Source organism: Oncorhynchus kisutch, linkage group LG20 (assembly GCF_002021735.2).
Source record: "Oncorhynchus kisutch isolate 150728-3 linkage group LG20, Okis_V2, whole genome shotgun sequence".
Classification (NCBI taxonomy): Eukaryota; Metazoa; Chordata; class Actinopteri; order Salmoniformes; family Salmonidae; genus Oncorhynchus; species Oncorhynchus kisutch.
The window spans coordinates 42,969,790-42,988,891 of NC_034193.2; the positions used below are offsets into that span (position 1 = coordinate 42,969,790).

Sequence of the window (19,102 nt, forward strand, 5' to 3'; positions counted from 1 at the left end):
GCACATCAAGACAGTCGTGAAGAGGGCACGACCAAACCAATTCCCCCTCAGGAGACTGAAAAGATTTGGCATGTGTCCTCAGATCCTCAAAAGTTTCTAAAGCTGCACCATCGAAAGCATCCTGACTGGTTGCATCACTGCCTGGTATGGCAACTGCTTGGCCTCCAACCGCAAAGCACTATAGAGGGTAGTGCGTACGGCCCAGTGCATCCCTGGGCCAAGCTTCCTGCCATCCAGGACCTCTATACCAGGCGGTGTCAGATGAAGGTCCTAAAAATGGTCAAAGACTCCAGCCACCCTAGTCATAGACTGTTCTCTCTGCTACCGCACAGCAAGCGGTACCGGAGCGCCAAGTCTAGCTCCAATAGGCTTCTAAACAGCTTCTATCCCCAAGCCATAAGACTCCTGAACATCTAATCAAAATGCTACCTAGACTATTTGCATCCCCCCACCCCTCTTTGAAGCTGCTGCTACTCTTTGTTATTCTCTATGCATAGTCACTTTAATAACTATCAACATGTACATATAACCTCGACTAACCTGTACCCCCACACATTGACTGTACTGGTACCCCATGTACACAGCCTCGCTATTGTTATTTTACTGATACTCTTTATTTGTTACTTTTATTAAATTTTTTAAAACTGCATTGTTGGTTAAGGGCTTGTAAGTAAGCATGTCACTGTAAGTTCTACACCTGCTGAATTTGGCGCATGTGACAAATAAACATTTGACTTGAAGGAGGAAGCCTGTACATTATACAAATATTCCAAAACATGCATCCTGTTTGCATAAAGACACTAAAGTAATACTGCAAAAACTGTGGCAAAGAAATTCACTTTTTATCCTGAATACCAAGTGCTAATCCAATACAACACATTACTAAGTACCACTCTCCATATTTTCAAGCACAGTGGTGACTGCATCATGTTATGGGTATATTTGTAAATAGTTAACTGGGGAGTTTCAGGATAAAAAAATAAACAGAATGGAGCTAAGCACAGGCAAAATCCTATATCCATTGTCTGCTTTACATCAGACACTGATGAATTCCCCTGTCAGCAGGACAATAACCTAAAACATAAGGCCAAATCTACACTGGAGTTGCTTACCAAGAAGAGTGAATGTTCCGGAGTGAGTTACCGTTTTCACTTAAATCTACGTGAAAATCTATGGCAAGACCTGAAAGTGGTCAACAATCAATTTGACAGAGCTTGAAGAATAAAAAAATAAAAAATACAAAATGGGCAAATGTTGCACAATCTAGGAAAGCTTCGACTTACCCAGAAAGACTCACAGAAGTAGTCTCTGCTAAAGGTGCTTTAACAAACTATTGACTCAAGGGTATGTAAATGAGTGCTTTCATTTTCATTACATTTACAAAAATAATAAAAACACGTTTTTACTATGTCATTATGGGGTATTGTATGTAGATGGGTGAGGTTTTTTGATTGAATCCATTTTGAATTCAGGCTGTAACAAAATGTGGAATAAGTCAACAGATATGAATACTTTCTGAGGGTATGACTTCCACTCCCACAGTTATGATCAATTTCATATCAAGTCTGACTTCGTCAACAATGACATTTTCCTTTTCAGGCAGTGTTCACCAGTAAATTCCATATTTTGAATACATACGACTGGAACAACACAATGGAGATGACCGTCATCGGCCTGAGGTAGAAAATCTGCTTCCACAATGTGAATGAGAATCAGTCCAAGAAAATCCAATTTCCCCAGTCAAAGTATTGAACATACATTGATTTAAACTGTGTTTATACAAACTCAATACCTTCTACTCAATTAGCTGAAGGACTTCATAGCATTCCATTTATGTACACAAAACATGAATGAGCCTTTTCTTTATTTACAGTGACAACGGAAACTCAACCAATAGTTCCCTTACCAGGACCATCCCTGTTCAATTTGCAGTTGACCTGGTAGCAAAAGCGTAAGTCTTCACAAGACTATACTTGACATTTTGTTTGAGAATGACTCCATCAAGTTAATTGAATATAATCAAGGTGACTTATATATCTTTTTGTTGTTGTTGAAGCCTTCCCCAAGACTCCACCACTTACATGAACTTTACTCTGGAGGACACATCACCTAAAAGACTGGTGAATGTATACGAGGTAAACAATCAACTGCTATTGCTGTGACTGACATTAAAAGTGTGATTCACACAATGTGCGCGATCTTATTATACTCCAAAAACAAACCATTTTAATGTCTGTCACTCTAACCTTGCTCTTTTGGGAGTTAAGGTCTATGTTTTGTTACAAATTCTGTGACAAATGCATTTGTATGAAATCTCTATACAAATGTTAGTATGGGTGAGTGATTAAATGTCCCACTGTTTACAGGTGCAGAACTTGGGATTTAAGTCTGTACCAATCACAGTCACCTTCACTTTCCCAACTAAGCTTGAGCACAGATTTGAAATGAAGGACTACCAAATATCTGTCTTACAGGTAAATTGTTCACATTGCTTACAAAAATGCTGACATTTTACTGACACCATTTATTTCAATAGGAAACAGCCTAATACAAGTTTATTTTCTTTTAAGAACCATACTCAATGTGGAAAGATTATCAATTCAACAACAGAGGTGAGTATTCCAATATGCCACTCACTCTTGGCGTTGTTGGTAACCTATTCAATCAGATTACAACTCAGTATAGAAATCATGTTACTGAAACACACATTTTGCTTCTGACTGTGTTTACAGTACTGCTCTCCAGAAAAATACTGCAAGTCCATCGAGTGTGAAAGTTTCCTTTTGGAGAAGTTTTTGACAGTTACATTTGTGCTGTCTGGAAATGTTTCCTTCAAGGACCTCAATCAACATGCAAGGGTCTGTAATTAAGCCAACATGAACAAATGATGGTACAGAGTAACAACATGCTAATAATTAATGAGACTTTGGGACAGCAAACATCCCTCTTTAAATCTTTGTCATGCTTATTATTCATTAGCACGCTACACCATTTAAAACGTGCAGAGTGGTCAGGACCAGTGTGCTTACATACAACTTATTATACTTTTATATTAGTATATATTAAGTATATATTATACTTTTTAAAGTATTAATCTTTTTGTCCTCCATCCACTTCCATGGGATTTCTTCAACATTCAAAAGGTTCCATTGTTACAGACTCCCATAAATGTCAACATTCTATTATACAAATCAAGACGTTAAGATGTCTTAACAACCGCATCAACTTCATTCATTAAGTTGACTTCCCACTGTTGAATACACAATGCAAGAGATGTGGCAAGTAGCCTTGTAGTTTTTGATGTTTTGTAGGCTTTTTGAAATGGTCTTCAATGGGCAAAATCGTAGCACAAGTTATCGCAATAGCGTCATAAAAGGCATCCGATTTCATGATAAACTTGAAGCCCATGCAAAAGACCAGGAACACAGAAGTATGACGTAGGAACGAGTCACTTGCCTGGCTTATTAACTGACAAATAAGCTACTTTCCCAACAACTTAGAGGGTATGATATCTTGGTCTACTTCTCTGCCTTTCAATTCTAAAATCAGAACAGAAATATCTTCTACCCATCAAATGATGCAGCTTTGTTAGTTACTGCATTGACTCGATTTTCTGTCAACTTTGACAAACTGAAAATCTGACCACTTTCCGAGCTTTTTATACCACAACTTAGACATAACACATGGGTCTACTTCTCCACTATTCAAATCTGAAATCAGACAGCTGTTCTAGTAACCACAACTACTTTGTTAAAAAAAAAAAAAAAAGTTCAGACATCTGCCGTTTTGACCACTTTCCCAACAAGTTAAGACAAAAACTTAGAGCTTTGTATAACTTCTCTGCTATTTAAATCTGAATTCAGAACACTTCTACTACCACAAAATATTTTAAGAACTGAAGCAAGTATCATCCTATTTAATGTCAAATTACCACCTAGTTCTACTAACAATCTCGCACTCTACAGAACTTGTCATTGCCAAAGAAATTCACTGGGGATAGAGAAACAGTCCATTTCATCAGTTTTGTCAAACTCAGCTATGACAAAAAACGATATGTCCAGACAGCGAGTGACCCAAGGGTAAGTTTCCTGTTAAAAAAAAACTTTCAACAAAGATATAAATATTTATTGGGCAAAGATTCACAAAAGCATCAATTTTGTATATATTTATTTGCTCATTAGGATAACTCTTCAAGCTTCCACCAAACACAGGTAATTCCATTTGTGGAATTAAACTGATTCACTGTATAAGAATTGATTTAAAAAATGCTTGTTCCATCGTCACTCATTCTCTCAAAATGTATTCCTCCAGATTGATGTTCAGGCTGAGCTCATCATTCCTCCCCATAAAAACCTGATAATAGGGACAGGAGTTGGAGTAGGACTCTTCCTCCTGATCATCATCACAATGGCCATGTATATGGTGAGTATCAAAGCTGCGACAGAAATTTTACTTCTGCAATGTAAAGGACCAACACTTTGATTAAACTGTTCAACATTGTTTTTCCCTTTCTACTCAGATGGGATGCTTCCAGAGAAAAAGCCTTGAGAATGAAGAGAATGAAGGGGAATAGAGTGAGCAAGATGACACTGCAAAGGCTAACAATGTCTATGCTAACACTTTGGAGAAGCAGCCATAGCCTGAGAGCAGAGCCAAAACCTCTCCTTGTTGACATTCAGACAGTAAAAAAATGGCTTCCACGCTTGCAATGAGGGGGTAGGAGAGGGACCAAAAGAGAAACAGGATGTGTCAGATGCAGGCTAAAGGAGTAGTTGTCTAAGCCACAAAATTTTTTAAACAAACTCAGGCCGATTCAGACTTAGGAAATGTACTTGGTATTCAGACTTATGTTGCTTCCTTATGCACACTGAATACATGCAATTCAACCGCCTAAAACCCTCCCACTTGTTGGCCAACAGATTTTCTCATGGAGTTTTCATTCAATAGGGTTTTCAGTACATTTATCTCATGTACATATTATCCAATATTCAATATATTGAACTACTGAATGGCAACTTTCAGTATTAATCAAACCATTATACTGAGAAGGGCCTACATTTTCTAAGGGGCCCAACTCAGATTTAGGAAATGTATGCCTTTTCTTAAGCAGTAGTTGGTATTCAGACAACTTATGCAGCTGTGCAATGGGCTTTGCAGGCATGGGTTTCCTTGGGCACAACGTATACATATAATTAAACAGCTGAAAACCCTCCCACTTGTTGGCCAACAGATTTCATTCAATAGGGTTCAATATATTGATGTTAAGCCATCCCTTTAAATAGTGTGGCTTTAATTTGAATTTGTCGACAGGCTAGACATAGAGAACGTGATCAGAATATATGGATCAATGAAAGATAAAGATGAATATGCATATAATTAGATGGCCGGTTCAGCACCAACCGGTATATTTAGGGACATTTTTTGGGTTAGAAAAGTATGAATCATAAAAATAACACAGCTTTAGAGAGCCTTTGGGCACAATATATATTGATGAAAGACAAATTGTGGTTTGATTCAAGCTGAAAGTTGTCTAAAGTGTACAATAAAGTTTTGAACAATAGTCCTACCCTAATCATGGAGCTGTATGACAACGGTCCAGCCGCCGTGCACCATGCTCCCGAATTACTGCGCAACATGTTGGCTTGGTGGGGGTGGAGGCCCCCCTTTTGTGTTTTCTTTTCTGTCATTGTAAATAAGAATGTTCTTTACTGACTTGCCTAGTTAAAAAATATGTATTGTGCTGGATATTAATGCTTTGAGATGATCAAAATTATCAATACTTTGTAGTTGTGTCTTTTGTAATGTCTTCATGGTGGCAGCCCAGGTGCAATGTACGAAATGGTGAATTGAAAATGTAAAAAAATGTAAACCATTAAAAATGTATTTATACCCTTTTTAATTGCAAGCCTACATTTGCTCAGGTGCAATATATTTCCTCAACAAGTCATAATTTGTTGGTCTTCTGATCCTCTCCCAAGCTGTAAGAAATGAATAGATCACCTACCTTAAATTAATCTATAAGGATAAATACCGCTCTCTCTGTATGATAGAGACTTAAAAAAGAAAGAGCAAGTCAGATGTGATTATAAAAGAAGCACAAATCTGGGGAAGGGTACACGACCATTTCAACGTCATTGAACGTCCCTCCGAGCTCAGTGCAGCCCAAGTGGAAATATTAAAACCACCACGACACTCCCTACATCAGGCCCCCACTCTAAACTTAGTTGCCGGACAAGAAAGGCACTTCTTAGGGAAGCTACTGGGAGGCCAACTGTGACCGAGTTATATTAATCAGCAGCTGCAATGGACAATTTTGATATCTCCAAGGCACTCTACAACAAGGGTCTTTATGGGAGAGAGGCAAGGATGAAGCCCTGGGTGAAGAAAATCCTTGTCTGCAAAGAGTTTGCAAAACGTCCCTTAGAAGATGCTGCCGTTGTGGCAGAAAGTCTGGTGAACGCCAAGCGGGATGAGTGTCTTTTCAGCAACATGGACTGGCAATATTGTCAGGATTGATGGGAGGATGAATGGTACAAAATAGATAGAAATGCTGGATAAAAACTTGATCCCCTCTGCCAAAAAAATGTACTGTGGAAGTTTGTTTTTCAACAGGACAATGACCCAAAGCACACTGCCAGAGCAACACTGGAGTAGCTTAAAAAAAATGTTATGTCCTTGAGCGGCCCAGTCAGACTCCTGACCTTAATCTCATCAAACATCTGTGGAAAGACCTCAAAATTGCAGTCCACCATTCCACAACTTGACACAGCTTGAGGCATGAATACATAAAATGAACTGTCACCATTTTCTTTGGGGGGGGGGGGGGGGGGGGGGGGGCGTACTCTGAAGAAGAATGACTCAATTTCCCAATCTAACGCATCAAAATCTGAGGCTGTGTGACGTAAAATGTGAAAAAGTGGTGAGGGCCAAAAACTTTTTCAAGGCACTGTAATTAAATCATTCTAAAGTGTATACAGTACAGAAACTCTGCTGGTTCAGCCTTAGAAGCCTAATGCCCACCAGATGCATATGAGTTGTGTTTTACCGGATGTCTATGCTGCATTTTCCGTTCCTGACACGTGCTTTGCTTTACAACTAGCTAAAAGCTAGCTACTTGGAGTCTGTGTTTTAAATACACTGCTCAAAAAAATAAAAGGGAACACTTAAACAACACAATGTAACTCCAAGTCAATCACACTTCTGTGAAATCAAACTGTCCACTTAGGAAGCAACACTGATTGACAATAAATTTCACATGATGTTGTGCAAATGGAATAGACAACAGGTGGAAATTATAGGCAATTAGCAAGACACCCCCAATAAAGGAGTGGTTCCGCAGCAGGTGGTGACCACAGACAACTTCTCAGTTCCTATGCCTCCTGGCTGATGTTTTGGTCACTTTTGAATCCTGGCGGTGCTTTCACTCTAGCATGAGACGGAGTCTACAACCCACACAAGTGGCTCAGGTAGTGCAGCTCATCCAGGATGGGACATCAATGCGAGCTGTGGCAAGAAGGTTTGCTGTGTCTGTCAGCGTAGTGTCCAGAGCATGGAGGCGCTACCAGGAGACAGGCCAGTACATCAGGAGACGTGGAGGAGGCCGTAGGAAGGCAACAACCCAGCAGCAGGACCGCTACCTCCATCTTTGTGCAAGGAGGAGCACTGCCAGAGCCCTGCAAAATGACCTCCAGCAGGCCACAAATGTGCGGTCAGAAACAGACTCCATGAGGGTGGTTGGGGACTGCTCCTTTGACAAGGACTTCCGCCGGAATGCAGAGTTTGATGCATCTGGTGGACTTGAGGCATAAAGTTAGGGTCTTCAATTACAATTGTGAATGACAGCAGAACATTTTGTGGAAAAGGGGCCGCAACACAATAAGCATGTTGACATGATTTTCAGTTTCTCCAGTGATCGTAGGGAAAAACCATCTAAAACAATTGTCATGTCTCCAAGCGGATTACTCATTTACCTAGCTCTTATCAATGTATACATCACAGTAGATGGAGAACGCTGTTATTTCTATTAACTACAGAAATCTATTATCGGCTTTTTCCACTTAAAACCGGTAGGTTCGCTCGACCTTATACACGTTTCCTCACGCGTAAAGATGGTGGAATTAAGTCAAGGTCAAAATAGAGCATATCTTTAGACACACCTCCACACCTTAATGTCTTATGATCTCCACTCTGAACGAATAGCGACGAATAACCTGCTGTTCTCATGCTTAAGTTAAAGGTCAGAATATGCATAGAGAGAAAAGTGCATTTAAGGGAATTACGTTTGAGTTACGTGCGCTTAACTTGGGTCGGAATAGTCCCCAAAGAGAATAACTTGTTGGGGAATAATCAGAATTAGTTGGTAACTTAGGAAAGATGTTTTATATTCATCATATGTTTGTAAGTTACTTCTCAGAATGTTTATTTTTGTATAATACTGTGGCGGGGTTGCAGATATGTTCTATGTCAGGACTTACTTAGGCCGGAGAGAGGGGAGAGGTCAAGCGTGTATCTCTTGGCTCCTCAATGTCTCTGTGATCTTGTCAAGATAAGGTGGATTTGATATATGCCTGTTGATATTGAGGATTTGTTTAGGTTCTGAGTTTGAGGAAAGAACATAGTTTAGGAGACAAAGCTGAACGATAAATTATGCCTAATGCTGTCTGGCTATGTGTGTCTTTGCAATAAAGGATCTCAGTTGCAATGTGTAAGGGACTCAGAGAATTCATTTATAGACACTGAATTGATCTGAGAGTCACAGGGTTGTGATGGAGCCCATATAATTAAAGATGGACTTTGTGATAACTAACTCTGACTTGTGTGTGGTTTGCTCTCATGATTTGGTAAATACAGAAAATTTCCACGACAAACTGCTAAATAAATTAATATAGTCCGACCTGACCACAGAACCAGGAAAATCACTCAATGTGATTACGTCAAAGGCTTTCTCAAAAAAGTGGGTAATTAATCTCTCACACTGGGGCATTGGGTGTTGCATAACTTTGTTTATGAAATAAGTAGTAATTCTGTAATTATTAACTCAGGCTCCCTTTATCTAATATTAGGTTTTGGTTGAAGATCTGAAAGCATTCAGTATAAAAATAATATGCAAAAGTAAAGGCAATTAGAAAGGATTGGCAAATAGTTTTTCACAGCACAGTACCATACTATAAAGGTGCGCCATTAGTTTAAATAATGACATTTTCCACACAGGAATAAGAATCAGTTGAGTAATAACCCATTGTTCACTCATCAAATAAGAGGAAATGTAGTCAGCAGGAGTGGAGGAAGAGGGCAACGGTTAGTTACTAGTTAACTGGCTAATTGTTCCAATAGGTTACTTTCTGCTTTAATAAAAATTAAAATGTCATTTGTTTTTTTAACCTTAAAAATGTACATGATTGATGATTTAGTAACATTACCTGTTGCTAAGTAAAGATATGGGAGTAACACTTCATCAAATGTAGTTAAGGAGGGTTGTGTGTGTGTGCATGCATAATTGGTGTCCTGCATTTTACACAACCATTTTTTGCAATGAATTGCTGTTCTGATCTGTAATACACTAGAGCAAAAGCATTCATATGAAGGACAAGTGTTTGTGTAAGTCATTAGGTGCGTAGTCCATTGACCGACAGTGCATACAATATGAGCCATAGTCCAAATGCAGTTACTGTCCGAAGGGAGATGATGTGGGGTCAAAAGTCTTAAAAAGGTCTTTCAGTGTTTTTTTTTCACCCACGTTGCCACTTTTGCACCTCATTTGTCCAGACAGTCTCTTTGGTTGTACATCAGTGTTATGTCGAGTGATCCGTACCATCGCTTGGATCGGTAGGTTGTGAACGCCGGGGGTATCCACCTGGACCTGTCTCCTACCTGAATTCCTGGAGGGAATGAGATGCTCTCCTGCAGCCTCCTGAGAGTTGGAGTCCTGTGAGGAAGGCTGTGGCCTGAGTCCTGCAGGACTGGACAGTCCAACAGCAGAACCTGATGTTCTCTCAGCAGAGCGGGAGGCCAGAGGGACAGACGGCTGGTGATGGAGTGAGAGGGGAGTAAGAGGGGCAAGGTCTTCAAAGGACCACACCACGTCCTGGGCGAAGGTGGACCGTGGCAGGGTGATATCAGCCTGGCGATGGTGGCGAGGGTCACCAAGTGGCACGTAAGGCACTAACGGCTCTAATGGAATTACTAACAGCTCATCTCTCAGAGCGCCCTCCTCCGGCTCCTCTCGCTCACTCTCCAGCTCATCAACGTCCTCCACCTCCTGGCTCTGCCTCTGCTGTCCTGTGGAAGTAGATCCTCTCGTGATTTCATCTTCACTGGAACACAGGCCATTGCCTCCTGAAAAAGGTGTCACAACCGGTCTAACACACTTCCAACGGTAACAGAGACAATCCTGAATATATTTTGATACACACTAGGAGCCAAAACATTCTAATAGTTTAGCCAGAAGTAGGTGAGAGAAAATAAGTATAAAAAATATCTATGCAAGCTTACCACAATGCATTTATGTAAAAAATATAAAAAACATTTAAGGACAAATGCACTACTTCTAGCATGATGTGTCTGTCTGTACCTGGATCTTTGCAGCTGTTACCGATTTCCTGCTCCCCCTCCTGGCGGCATGGGCTCAGGCGTAGGAAGAGGGTCCTCAGAACAGAATGGGTTGTGGACGGCTCTGGAGGCCATGAAGTGGTGTTGAAATGTCAATAATACAGGTGCATTTCCCACAAAGGGACATTTAAAGTATTGTATTGAGTAAAGCAGGGCCTTACCGGTGGATGGTGTTGGGTCACGCTCCTTCTGTTTAGGCTTGACTATGGGGGTATATGGCCAGGTCTGTGTTGGAGGGTCAGGGAGGGTTGTCTGGCTGATGGGGCCTGCAAAAAGGCTTCGAAAGGGTTTTCCCACTGACTTCTGAGTCTCAAGCATAGCCTCAAGTGAATGAGAAGCTGGTCTTTCAGCAGTGAAATTTCTAGGGGGATCTGGTTGGGTCTGTGATGGATGGCCGGAAGTGGAGGTCTGTGTGAGGGGGCCGGCAAAGAGGCTACGAAATGGTTTTTCCATGGACTTCTGGGACTCACTGACAGCCTCAACTGAGGATGTCCGTCTCTTGCAGACTGGCAGAGGCTCAGAAGACCGAATGGGGTCTGGAGGACTAAATGCAGTGCTGGGGGGATTTGGTCGGGTCTGTCTGGGAGGGTGGTTATTGGGTGTCTGGCTGATGGGGCCTGCAAAGATGCTACGGAAGGGTTTTTCCATGGGCTTTTTAGAAGCTGGTGTCTTACAACCGGGGGAGTTTAGGGACTGTGAGGGAGGGTCGGTAGTGGTCTGGCTGATGGTTCCTGCAAAAAGGCTGCGGAAGGGGTTTTCCACAGGCTTATAGGTCTCAAGCACATCCGTAACAGAATACGAAGCCAGCCTTTTACAGCCTGCAGGAGGAGCAGTCTCTGAAGGACCAAATGTAGCGCTAGAGGAATCTGCTTGGGACTGAGTGAGCGGTTGGGGAGAGGTCTGGCTGATGGGGCCTGCAAAGAGGCTGCTGAAGGATGGTTTCAAAGGTTTAGGAGATCCAAGCACAGCTTTATCTGAATAATAAGCCGGCCTCTTATAGACTGAAGGAGGATCAGGGGGCCGAATGGAGTCTGGAGGAATTAATGTAGTGCTAGGACGATCTAGTTGGGTCTGTATATCAGGGTGGTGAGAGGACTGGTTGATGGGGCCTGCAACGAGGCTGCGGAAGGGGGTTTCCACAGGCTTGTGGGACTTTAGAACAGCCTTAACTGAATAAGAAGCTGGTCTCGTACAGCCTGGGGTGTTGATGGGAGAATTAGCAGAGTTCTGTATGAGAGGTCTAGTAGAGGTCTGGCTGATCGGTCCTGCAAAGAGACTGCAAAAGGTTTTTTTCACCAGCTTCTGGGGCGTAGAGAGAGCCTCAACTGAATAAGAAGCCTGCCTCTTATTCAGATGAGGACCAGACAAACTAATGGGGTCTGGAGAAACTAATGTAGTGCTGGGGGGATCTGATTGGATCTGTGTGGGGAGTGTGAAGGACTGGGTGATGGATCCTGAAAATTGGCTGCAGAAGGGTTTTTCTACAGGCTTCTGGAATCCAAGCACAGCTTTGACTGAATAAGGAACATTTCTCTTCCCGCATGTAGAGTTTAGGGGTGGATCCGGAGTGTGGATAGAGTCTGGAGGAACGAATGTAGTTGTGAGGGGATCTGGTTGGGTCTGTGAGGTCTGGCTGATAGAGGCTGCAAAGAAGCTGCGGAAGGGTTTTTCCAGTGGCCTATGGGACCCAAGCACAGCCTCAACTGAATAAGAAACCGGTTCTTTAAAGCCAGGAGAGCTTGGGGGAGGATCAGGAGACCAAATGGACTCTGTAGGAGGGGCAATTTCCTTCTCCACGACCTCAGCTGACACTTCATTCTGACACATGGGGGTACTTTCCTCAGCATGTGGCTCAGAGGGTGATGAACTGTTGTAAAAGTTTGGCCTGAAATCCAGACAAATGTAGCCAATCAATAAAACATGAGTTAATAACTTTAATTTACTATCAACAGTGTAAAATGTAAAGCTCATCCACACACTACTGTGGTGTGGGGTTTTTACTATTCTAACACACTACTGTGGTGTGGGGGGGGGGGTCTTACTATTCTAACACACTACTGTGGTGTGGGGGGGGTCTTACTATTCTAACACACTACTGTGGTGTGGGGGGGTCTTACTATTCTAACACACTACTGTGGTGTGGGGGGGTCTTACTATTCTAACACACTACTGTGGTGTGGGGGGGTCTTACTATTCTAACACTACTGTGGTGTGGGGTTTTTACTATTCTAACACTACTGTGGTGTGGGGGGGGTCTTACTATTCTAACACACTACTGTGGTGTGGGGGGGGTCTTACTATTCTAACACACTACTGTGGTGTGGGGGGGTCTTACTATTCTAACACTACTGTGGTGTGGGGGGGGTCTTACTATTCAAACACTACTGTGGTGTGGGGGGGGTCTTACTATTCTAACACACTACTGTGGTGTGGGGGGGGTCTTACTATTCTAACACACTACTGTGGTGTGGGGGGGGTCTTACTATTCTAACACACTACTGTGGTGTGGGGGGGTCTTACTATTCTAACACACTACTGTGGTGTGGGGGGGTCTTACTATTCTAACACACTACTGTGGTGTGGGGGGGTCTTACTATTCTAACACTACTGTGGTGTGGGGTTTTTACTATTCTAACACACTACTGTGGTGTGGGTGTCTTACTATTCTAACACTACTGTGGTGTGGGGGTCTTACTATTCTAACACTACTGTGGTGTGGGGGTCTTACTATTCTAACACTACTGTGGTGTGGGGGTCTTACTATTCTAACACTACTGTGGTGTGGGGGGCTTACTATTCTAACACTACTGTGGTGTGGGGGGCTTACTATTCTAACACTACTGTGGTGTGGGGGTCTTACTATTCTAACACTACTGTGGTGTGGGGGGGTCTTACTATTCTAACACTACTGTGGTGTGGGGTTTTTACTATTCTAACACACTACTGTGGTGTGGGTGTCTTACTATTCTAACACTACTGTGGTGTGGGGGTCTTACTATTCTAACACTACTGTGGTGTGGGGGTCTTACTATTCTAACACTACTGTGGTGTGGGGGTCTTACTATTCTAACACTACTGTGGTGTGGGGGGCTTACTATTCTAACACTACTGTGGTGTGGGGGGCTTACTATTCTAACACTACTGTGGTGTGGGGGTCTTACTATTCTAACACTACTGTGGTGTGGGGGGCTTACTATTCTAACACTACTGTGGTGTAGGGGGCTTACTATTCTAACACTACTGTGGTGTGGGGGGCTTACTATTCTAACACTACTGTGGTGTGGGTGTCTTACTATTTTAACACTACTGTGGTGTGGGGGGCTTACTATTCTAACACTACTGTGGTGTGTGGGCTAGTAAGGATAGTTTAACAAGAAATTCTCCTTCGTGGGGACATTTCTCAGGACTTGGACTACTATAAATGTAGGTTTACAATTAGGATTAAGGGTTAGGGGAAATTAATGGAAATACATGTTAGGTCCCCACAAGGACAGTAAAATAAATGTGTGCGCGCGCACTCGCGTTCTTAACCTTAGGGGATTCAGGAACATGTTAATGACAGGCTTTGTCTCCTCAGCTGACGCCGACTCCTTTGTGGCCACTGACTCCTCCATGCAGATTGGCTTGTCCTTTTTAGCCAGTTCCTCAATGTCCTTGTCCCTCTTCAATGCCTGCATAGGAGAAATAAGCCCTACTTAGTAGATAATGGTAACAGGGAGCAACAATATGTCAGTGTGTAAGGGCAGGAGTGTCATCTCAGGGTTGACAGTTACTGACTGCCTCCAGTAGCTGTTTGGTGAGCTCAGTCAGGGGTTCATGGGAAAACCTGCACTGGTCTCCTTGGGAGCACTTCTCGTAAGTATGGAAGAACTTGCAGGGGAAACTCTGTGGGTACTTGGTCAAGGAAAGAAAGCAAAAACATCTGTGTCTACCCCTACGGCATCCATTTTGTTGTTACGGCACAGTCCGCTACGGGTCGTTAAGTTATTGTTTTGTGATCAAATGTGAAATTTTTCACAAAATATAAAAAGAGGTAGTAGGACAGATACACAAGGAAACAGTATAAAAACAGTACAGTCATTTCCCCTTCACCCACCCAGTGGCAACCACAACATAAGGGACATTTCGAATAAGCTGAGAAAAGGATATTGTGCATGTATATGCAGCTCTCTCCTTTCGAACAGGATCCCTGGACGTAGAATTTACACACTTCGTTGATCGAGTAGTTGACGTCCAGAGCATGTTCTAGCTGGCAGTCATCACCCTGCAAAACAAAATAAGTTGACGGGGTATCTAAACAAAATGGGTCAGGCCACTGACAGTATTTCCTGTAAAAGATGTCAACATCAACATACCTGACTATCATTTGGATATATTGGGTTTAGGTTCAATTTGTCAATTGCCCATTAATATTGTTACAATTTCTAATCATAAAATATAGAAACCTGCCTTGATGCACTTTCCCCTGAGGAAATGTCGACAGATTAACCTCCCGTCAATCTCCAAAGCATTCTGGTCTTTGAATTCCTTTGTCATGTTCTTCTTCCCCTTTCCTGTCAAAGTTTCCTGGAAGAGGTTGGAATTAGCTGTGAAAATGTACATAAGACTGAAATCACTGACTTGGGTTACTTAGCTGTAACCGAGCACTGTAAAGCTACAAATGACATTTCTATGGAAATTGACAAGGAAGTTTGCATGATTTCCTTTTGAATTACCAGTGTTAAACGGCCATCATCTGGGAACTGTCGTCCACCACTACGTGACCGGTCAGTGCCTCGCTTTGACCAATCACCTCTTCGGAGAAAACTTCCCCTCTTGTCACAGCCCCGGCCTCTATTGCTCCCCTCTCCACCCCTGTTGGAGCCACCTCCACCCCTGTTGGAGCCACCTCCACCCCTGTTGGAGCCACCTCCACCCCTGTTGGAGCCACCTCCACCCCTGTTGGAGCCACCTCCACCCCTGTTGGAGCCACCTCCACCCCTGTTGGAGCCACCTCCACCCCTGTTGGAACCACCTCCACCCCTGTTGGAGCCACCTCCACCCCTGTTGGAGCCACCTCCACCCCTGTTGGAGCCACCTCCACCCCTATTGGAACCACCTCCACCCCTGTTGGAACCACCTCCACCCCTGTTGGAGAAGACTCTGGGCTGGTTAGTTCCGTGTCCACCCAGTCCGGTAAAATCACCACCCCTCCTGGCAGAGTTTCCCCCTCTGCCCTGGTTGTCAAGTCTCTGCTGCTGAGGCTCCCATCGCTGCTTCTTCTGCTCCCGTCCTTTCTTCTTGTTTACACCTTGAACATCCTTGTTCTGATCAGGATCTGTGGAAACAGTTCAATTAAATTAAAATCCCACACACATTTTAAAGTCAATACATTGCTAATAGTAAAGGGTTAATCCATAAAAACACACCCGTGGCTTCTCCGGGCCTCATGTTCTTCCAACCCGACTTCTCTGTAGCATGACCAGGGTATGCACCCTCCTTGCTATCACTGTAGAAGTCCAGTTCTCTACTGAAGTCAAAGCTTGGTTGCTCGAAATCACACTTCACCATGAAGTCTCGGGCCACAGAGTCAAAGTCTTTATAAGATTGTGGTGGGCATTTATGAAGGTTACTTTTCTTGGCCTGGCCACACTGCTCCTGCAGAAAAACACAAAAAGGGTAACTTTACAACATCAAAAGGGGCAATGCCAAATGGTAACAGTTTGCAGCCTATTTCTATACTAACTTTATAATCTACAGTAAGGCTTGCGGACACCGTTCCTGGAGAACTTCCGTCCTGTAGGTTGTCACCCCAATCCTAATATGGCGCACCTCAATCCAATAATTAGCTGGTTGATGAACTGAACCAGATCAGTTACAACTGGGATTGGAGCAAAAACCTACAGGAGAGTAGCTCTCCAGGAACAGGATTGGAGAGGCCTGATCTACAGGTATGTGGTGTGCAATTCGCCTAGTAGTATAAAACACGGCACAAACACAAGATAGGCCTGTGTTAGTTAGGCTTATGTCAATGTTTAGCAAAAAAACTTCTCCATTCTGAATTGGCCTATTCAGCATCTATTTAGTACATGACAAGTTCACCTGTTGGTCCCCCTTTTTCCTCTTCCTGGGGCCACTCTGCTGACCCCGTTGCAATGGCCACTTTTTGGACTGGGCATCCCTTTCGTTCCCCTTCTCCAGTTTAACTGGTTCCAGTTGCCTTTCATCCCTTTGAAATCTGAGAAAAATGGAGGAAACAATACATTCTCAGTTGGCTATGTATTCCAAGTCAAAGCTGAAATACTTGACTAGGTTAGTTAGCTTGTTACATTAATTCAGCATAGTAGAAGAGAGACAGTCGAAATAATGACTATTTGTGTTATAGTAGCTTACCTTTCCATCGGCTCACAAGGCGTCGGGTCAAATTCTTTGTTTGGAAGACTTGAAAAAAGGCTGGTGAATGCCATGTTGCTGACATGCAATGTCGTGTCGGGTAGGCCTTACTCCTCTCCTCAAAATAGAAATGAGTGCTTTTCATTCATTACCACTACCAAATGTGTCTAGGTCAGCTTTATACTGCAGTAGCTAGCCAGGTAACTTGCTAACGGGTTAAAAAAAAGTAGCGGGCAAACTGTCGAGGTTATAGCCAAATAATGTAGCGCTAAATGCTCACTGCAGACAACGTTGCACATGCGTGTCGGCTCGTGCACCTGCACCGCTCTATCTTGACGCTCGCGCACTTCACTTGTAAACGGTTCGTTTTAGATTAGCGCACAGCACAAACACGTTTCGTAATGTTTCCACGATAAACGCTCCCAAAATATAATTTCCACTACGAAGCCAGTGCTATCGCCAGAGAAACACAATGACGTTTTCCTTGCTTACTTCCGAGCACGTGTGCACCACGGCGACGCCTACTTGTCAACTGCGTTCCTTCAGAAGTAGTACTGCTCGAAGGGCACAGCAAAACGATTCCAGACCTAGGGGTAATCGTCATCCTCTTCACTGCCAGATTATAGAGGGATGCAGTCTGGGAAGCTGCTAGGAAGAACGCCTTCCTTCAGAGCCATGGTATGCGTTTCGCCGACCATCTCTGCCCGGAGGACATAGAAAGAAGGAACAAGTTGTGGCCAACGATCAAAATAGCACGAAATGTAACTACCAAACTCACTCTAGCTAAGGCCAATTCCGGGCGAAATTTTACACAAATAAGCATTTGTTTGTAAACCAGAGCAGGCGACCCTAATTTGCGGAAAGCATGTTAAATGACGAGACAGAGGCATTGATGCGAGTAACCAGTCTTGTTCAGTACATGACAACACATCCGGGTATCTCAAGCACCCCGGTAAAACACAAGAGTTGCAGTAATGAACATTTACCAACAGATGGCATCACTGTGCCATTTTACACCCATAACAGCTTACTTCGTCGGAGGACGAGGCTTCATCAACGGTTCAGAAATCTATATTACTCCCTAAAATCTCACTAGAAGGAACAGGTTGATGGTTTCGGCCATGGTAATCTCATTTTCCTTATGTTGTTTACCTAACAATCATCAGGTGACTATTTTTCAGGAATACTCAGGTATTTCAATTTATTCGTTTGTTCTTGTATGACCAGAAGACCTATTTTGTTTACAAACTTACCAAGAAGATTGAAAGCTGTATTTATGTATACAGTAACTAAGATACTGTTTTAAAGGGCATACAGGTCTGCTCTGACTTTACACGGTTATTGCTCTATTTAGTTATTAATACTTATTTCCAAAAAAGGTCTTAGGAACGTTTATATGTAAAACGTTTTTTATTAAATTATTTTATGATCAGTTTTCATTTGCACTTAAAATAGTAGGTACCCTTTTATTTAAATTTGTATTTGTTATTTTATTTCTCAGAATAGTTCCTGATTACACTAAATGTTTTTTTTTCGTCTCTCTTACTACAAGAACCCTTGGTTTGGGTCTTGAACATCATTTTCAGTTGAGTTGAATTTCAAAGCCAGATAACGTCTAGCTCAAAGTTATGGAATAAGCTATTTTCACTTTAAATGGACTTAAATGGTGCAGACCTCGGTTCCTTATCGTTTACGTTCACTGCTCCTAAGTCTTTGACTCATCCTACTACAGTTTATACTTTTATATAATCTTTGTTGTTTTGTCTATAGTTTCTCTTAATGCTAGGGGGTTACGAAACAATGTGAAGCGCAAGGCCTTATTTTTATTTGCTAAACAATTTTGAACAGATTTTTGCTTTTTTCAAGAGTCTCACTCAATTTCTGCTGATGCCAACTTCTGGAGGTCACAGTGGGGCAACGATATTTGGCTTTCCCATGGATCTGAACGCTCCGCCGGTGTCACTACAATGAAAAACACCTTTGGTGGTAATATTCTACACTCGGAATGTGACCCCTTTGGTCACTTTATTTGTCTTGTGATCAGTTACAATGACATTACGCTCATTACTGTAAACTTCTACGGGTTCAACACCAAACATGAGAATGATGAGTTGCTTGAATC

General features: G+C 42.6%; 2 protein-coding genes across 7 annotated transcripts in view; one reads left to right on the top strand and one right to left on the bottom strand.

Moving 5' to 3' along the window:
- LOC109865735 (integrin alpha-L) overlaps window positions 1–5,894 on the top strand; it is a 36,106-nt gene extending 30,212 nt beyond the window's left edge. For both annotated transcript variants that reach the window (XM_031799204.1, XM_031799205.1), the window contains exons 22-31: window positions 1,600–1,679; window positions 1,874–1,951; window positions 2,057–2,135; window positions 2,367–2,474; window positions 2,571–2,612; window positions 2,733–2,858; window positions 3,966–4,079; window positions 4,182–4,211; window positions 4,312–4,422; window positions 4,520–5,894. In XM_031799204.1, coding sequence (XP_031655064.1) covers window positions 1,600–1,679; window positions 1,874–1,951; window positions 2,057–2,135; window positions 2,367–2,474; window positions 2,571–2,612; window positions 2,733–2,858; window positions 3,966–4,079; window positions 4,182–4,211; window positions 4,312–4,422; window positions 4,520–4,573 — 822 coding nt within the window. In that variant the 3' untranslated portion in view covers window positions 4,574–5,894. The remainder of the gene's footprint in view (window positions 1–1,599; window positions 1,680–1,873; window positions 1,952–2,056; window positions 2,136–2,366; window positions 2,475–2,570; window positions 2,613–2,732; window positions 2,859–3,965; window positions 4,080–4,181; window positions 4,212–4,311; window positions 4,423–4,519) is intronic.
- Window positions 5,895–8,982: 3,088 nt separating this feature from the next.
- Window positions 8,983–17,895, bottom strand: LOC109865279 (uncharacterized). 5 transcript variants are annotated; one of them, XM_031799210.1, is made up of 12 exons: window positions 16,981–17,894; window positions 16,690–16,825; window positions 16,017–16,245; window positions 15,518–15,925; window positions 15,324–15,454; window positions 15,058–15,174; window positions 14,758–14,872; window positions 14,386–14,495; window positions 14,140–14,279; window positions 10,770–12,493; window positions 10,571–10,672; window positions 9,030–10,335 (listed from the first exon to the last, which is right to left on the bottom strand). In XM_031799210.1, exons 1-12 carry the CDS (start codon window positions 17,052–17,054, stop codon window positions 9,665–9,667), a joined length of 3,957 nt encoding a protein of 1,318 aa, XP_031655070.1. In that variant the 5' UTR covers window positions 17,055–17,894; the 3' UTR covers window positions 9,030–9,664. The 5 variants fall into 5 exon arrangements, with proteins under 5 accessions (XP_031655066.1, XP_031655070.1, XP_031655068.1 ...); XM_031799208.1 differs by having other exon boundaries at window positions 15,324–15,475; XM_031799209.1 differs by having other exon boundaries at window positions 15,497–15,925.
- Between the last annotated feature and the right edge of the window lie 1,207 nt (window positions 17,896–19,102).

What these genes read in the sequence shown, in the direction of transcription:
- LOC109865279 (XM_031799206.1), bottom strand. Translation starts at nt 17,054, where the DNA reads ATGGCATTCACCAGCCTTTTTTCAAGTCTTCCAAACAAAGAATTTGAC. An exon ending in CCTTGTGAGCCGATGGAAAG is followed by an intron (nt 16,826 to 16,980) that starts GTAAGCTACTAT and finishes CATTTTTCTCAG; the next exon opens with ATTTCAAAGGGATGAAAGGC. An exon ending in TAACAGCTGCAAAGATCCAG is followed by an intron (nt 10,336 to 10,570) that starts GTACAGACAGAC and finishes CACCTTTTTCAG; the next exon opens with GAGGCAATGGCCTGTGTTCC.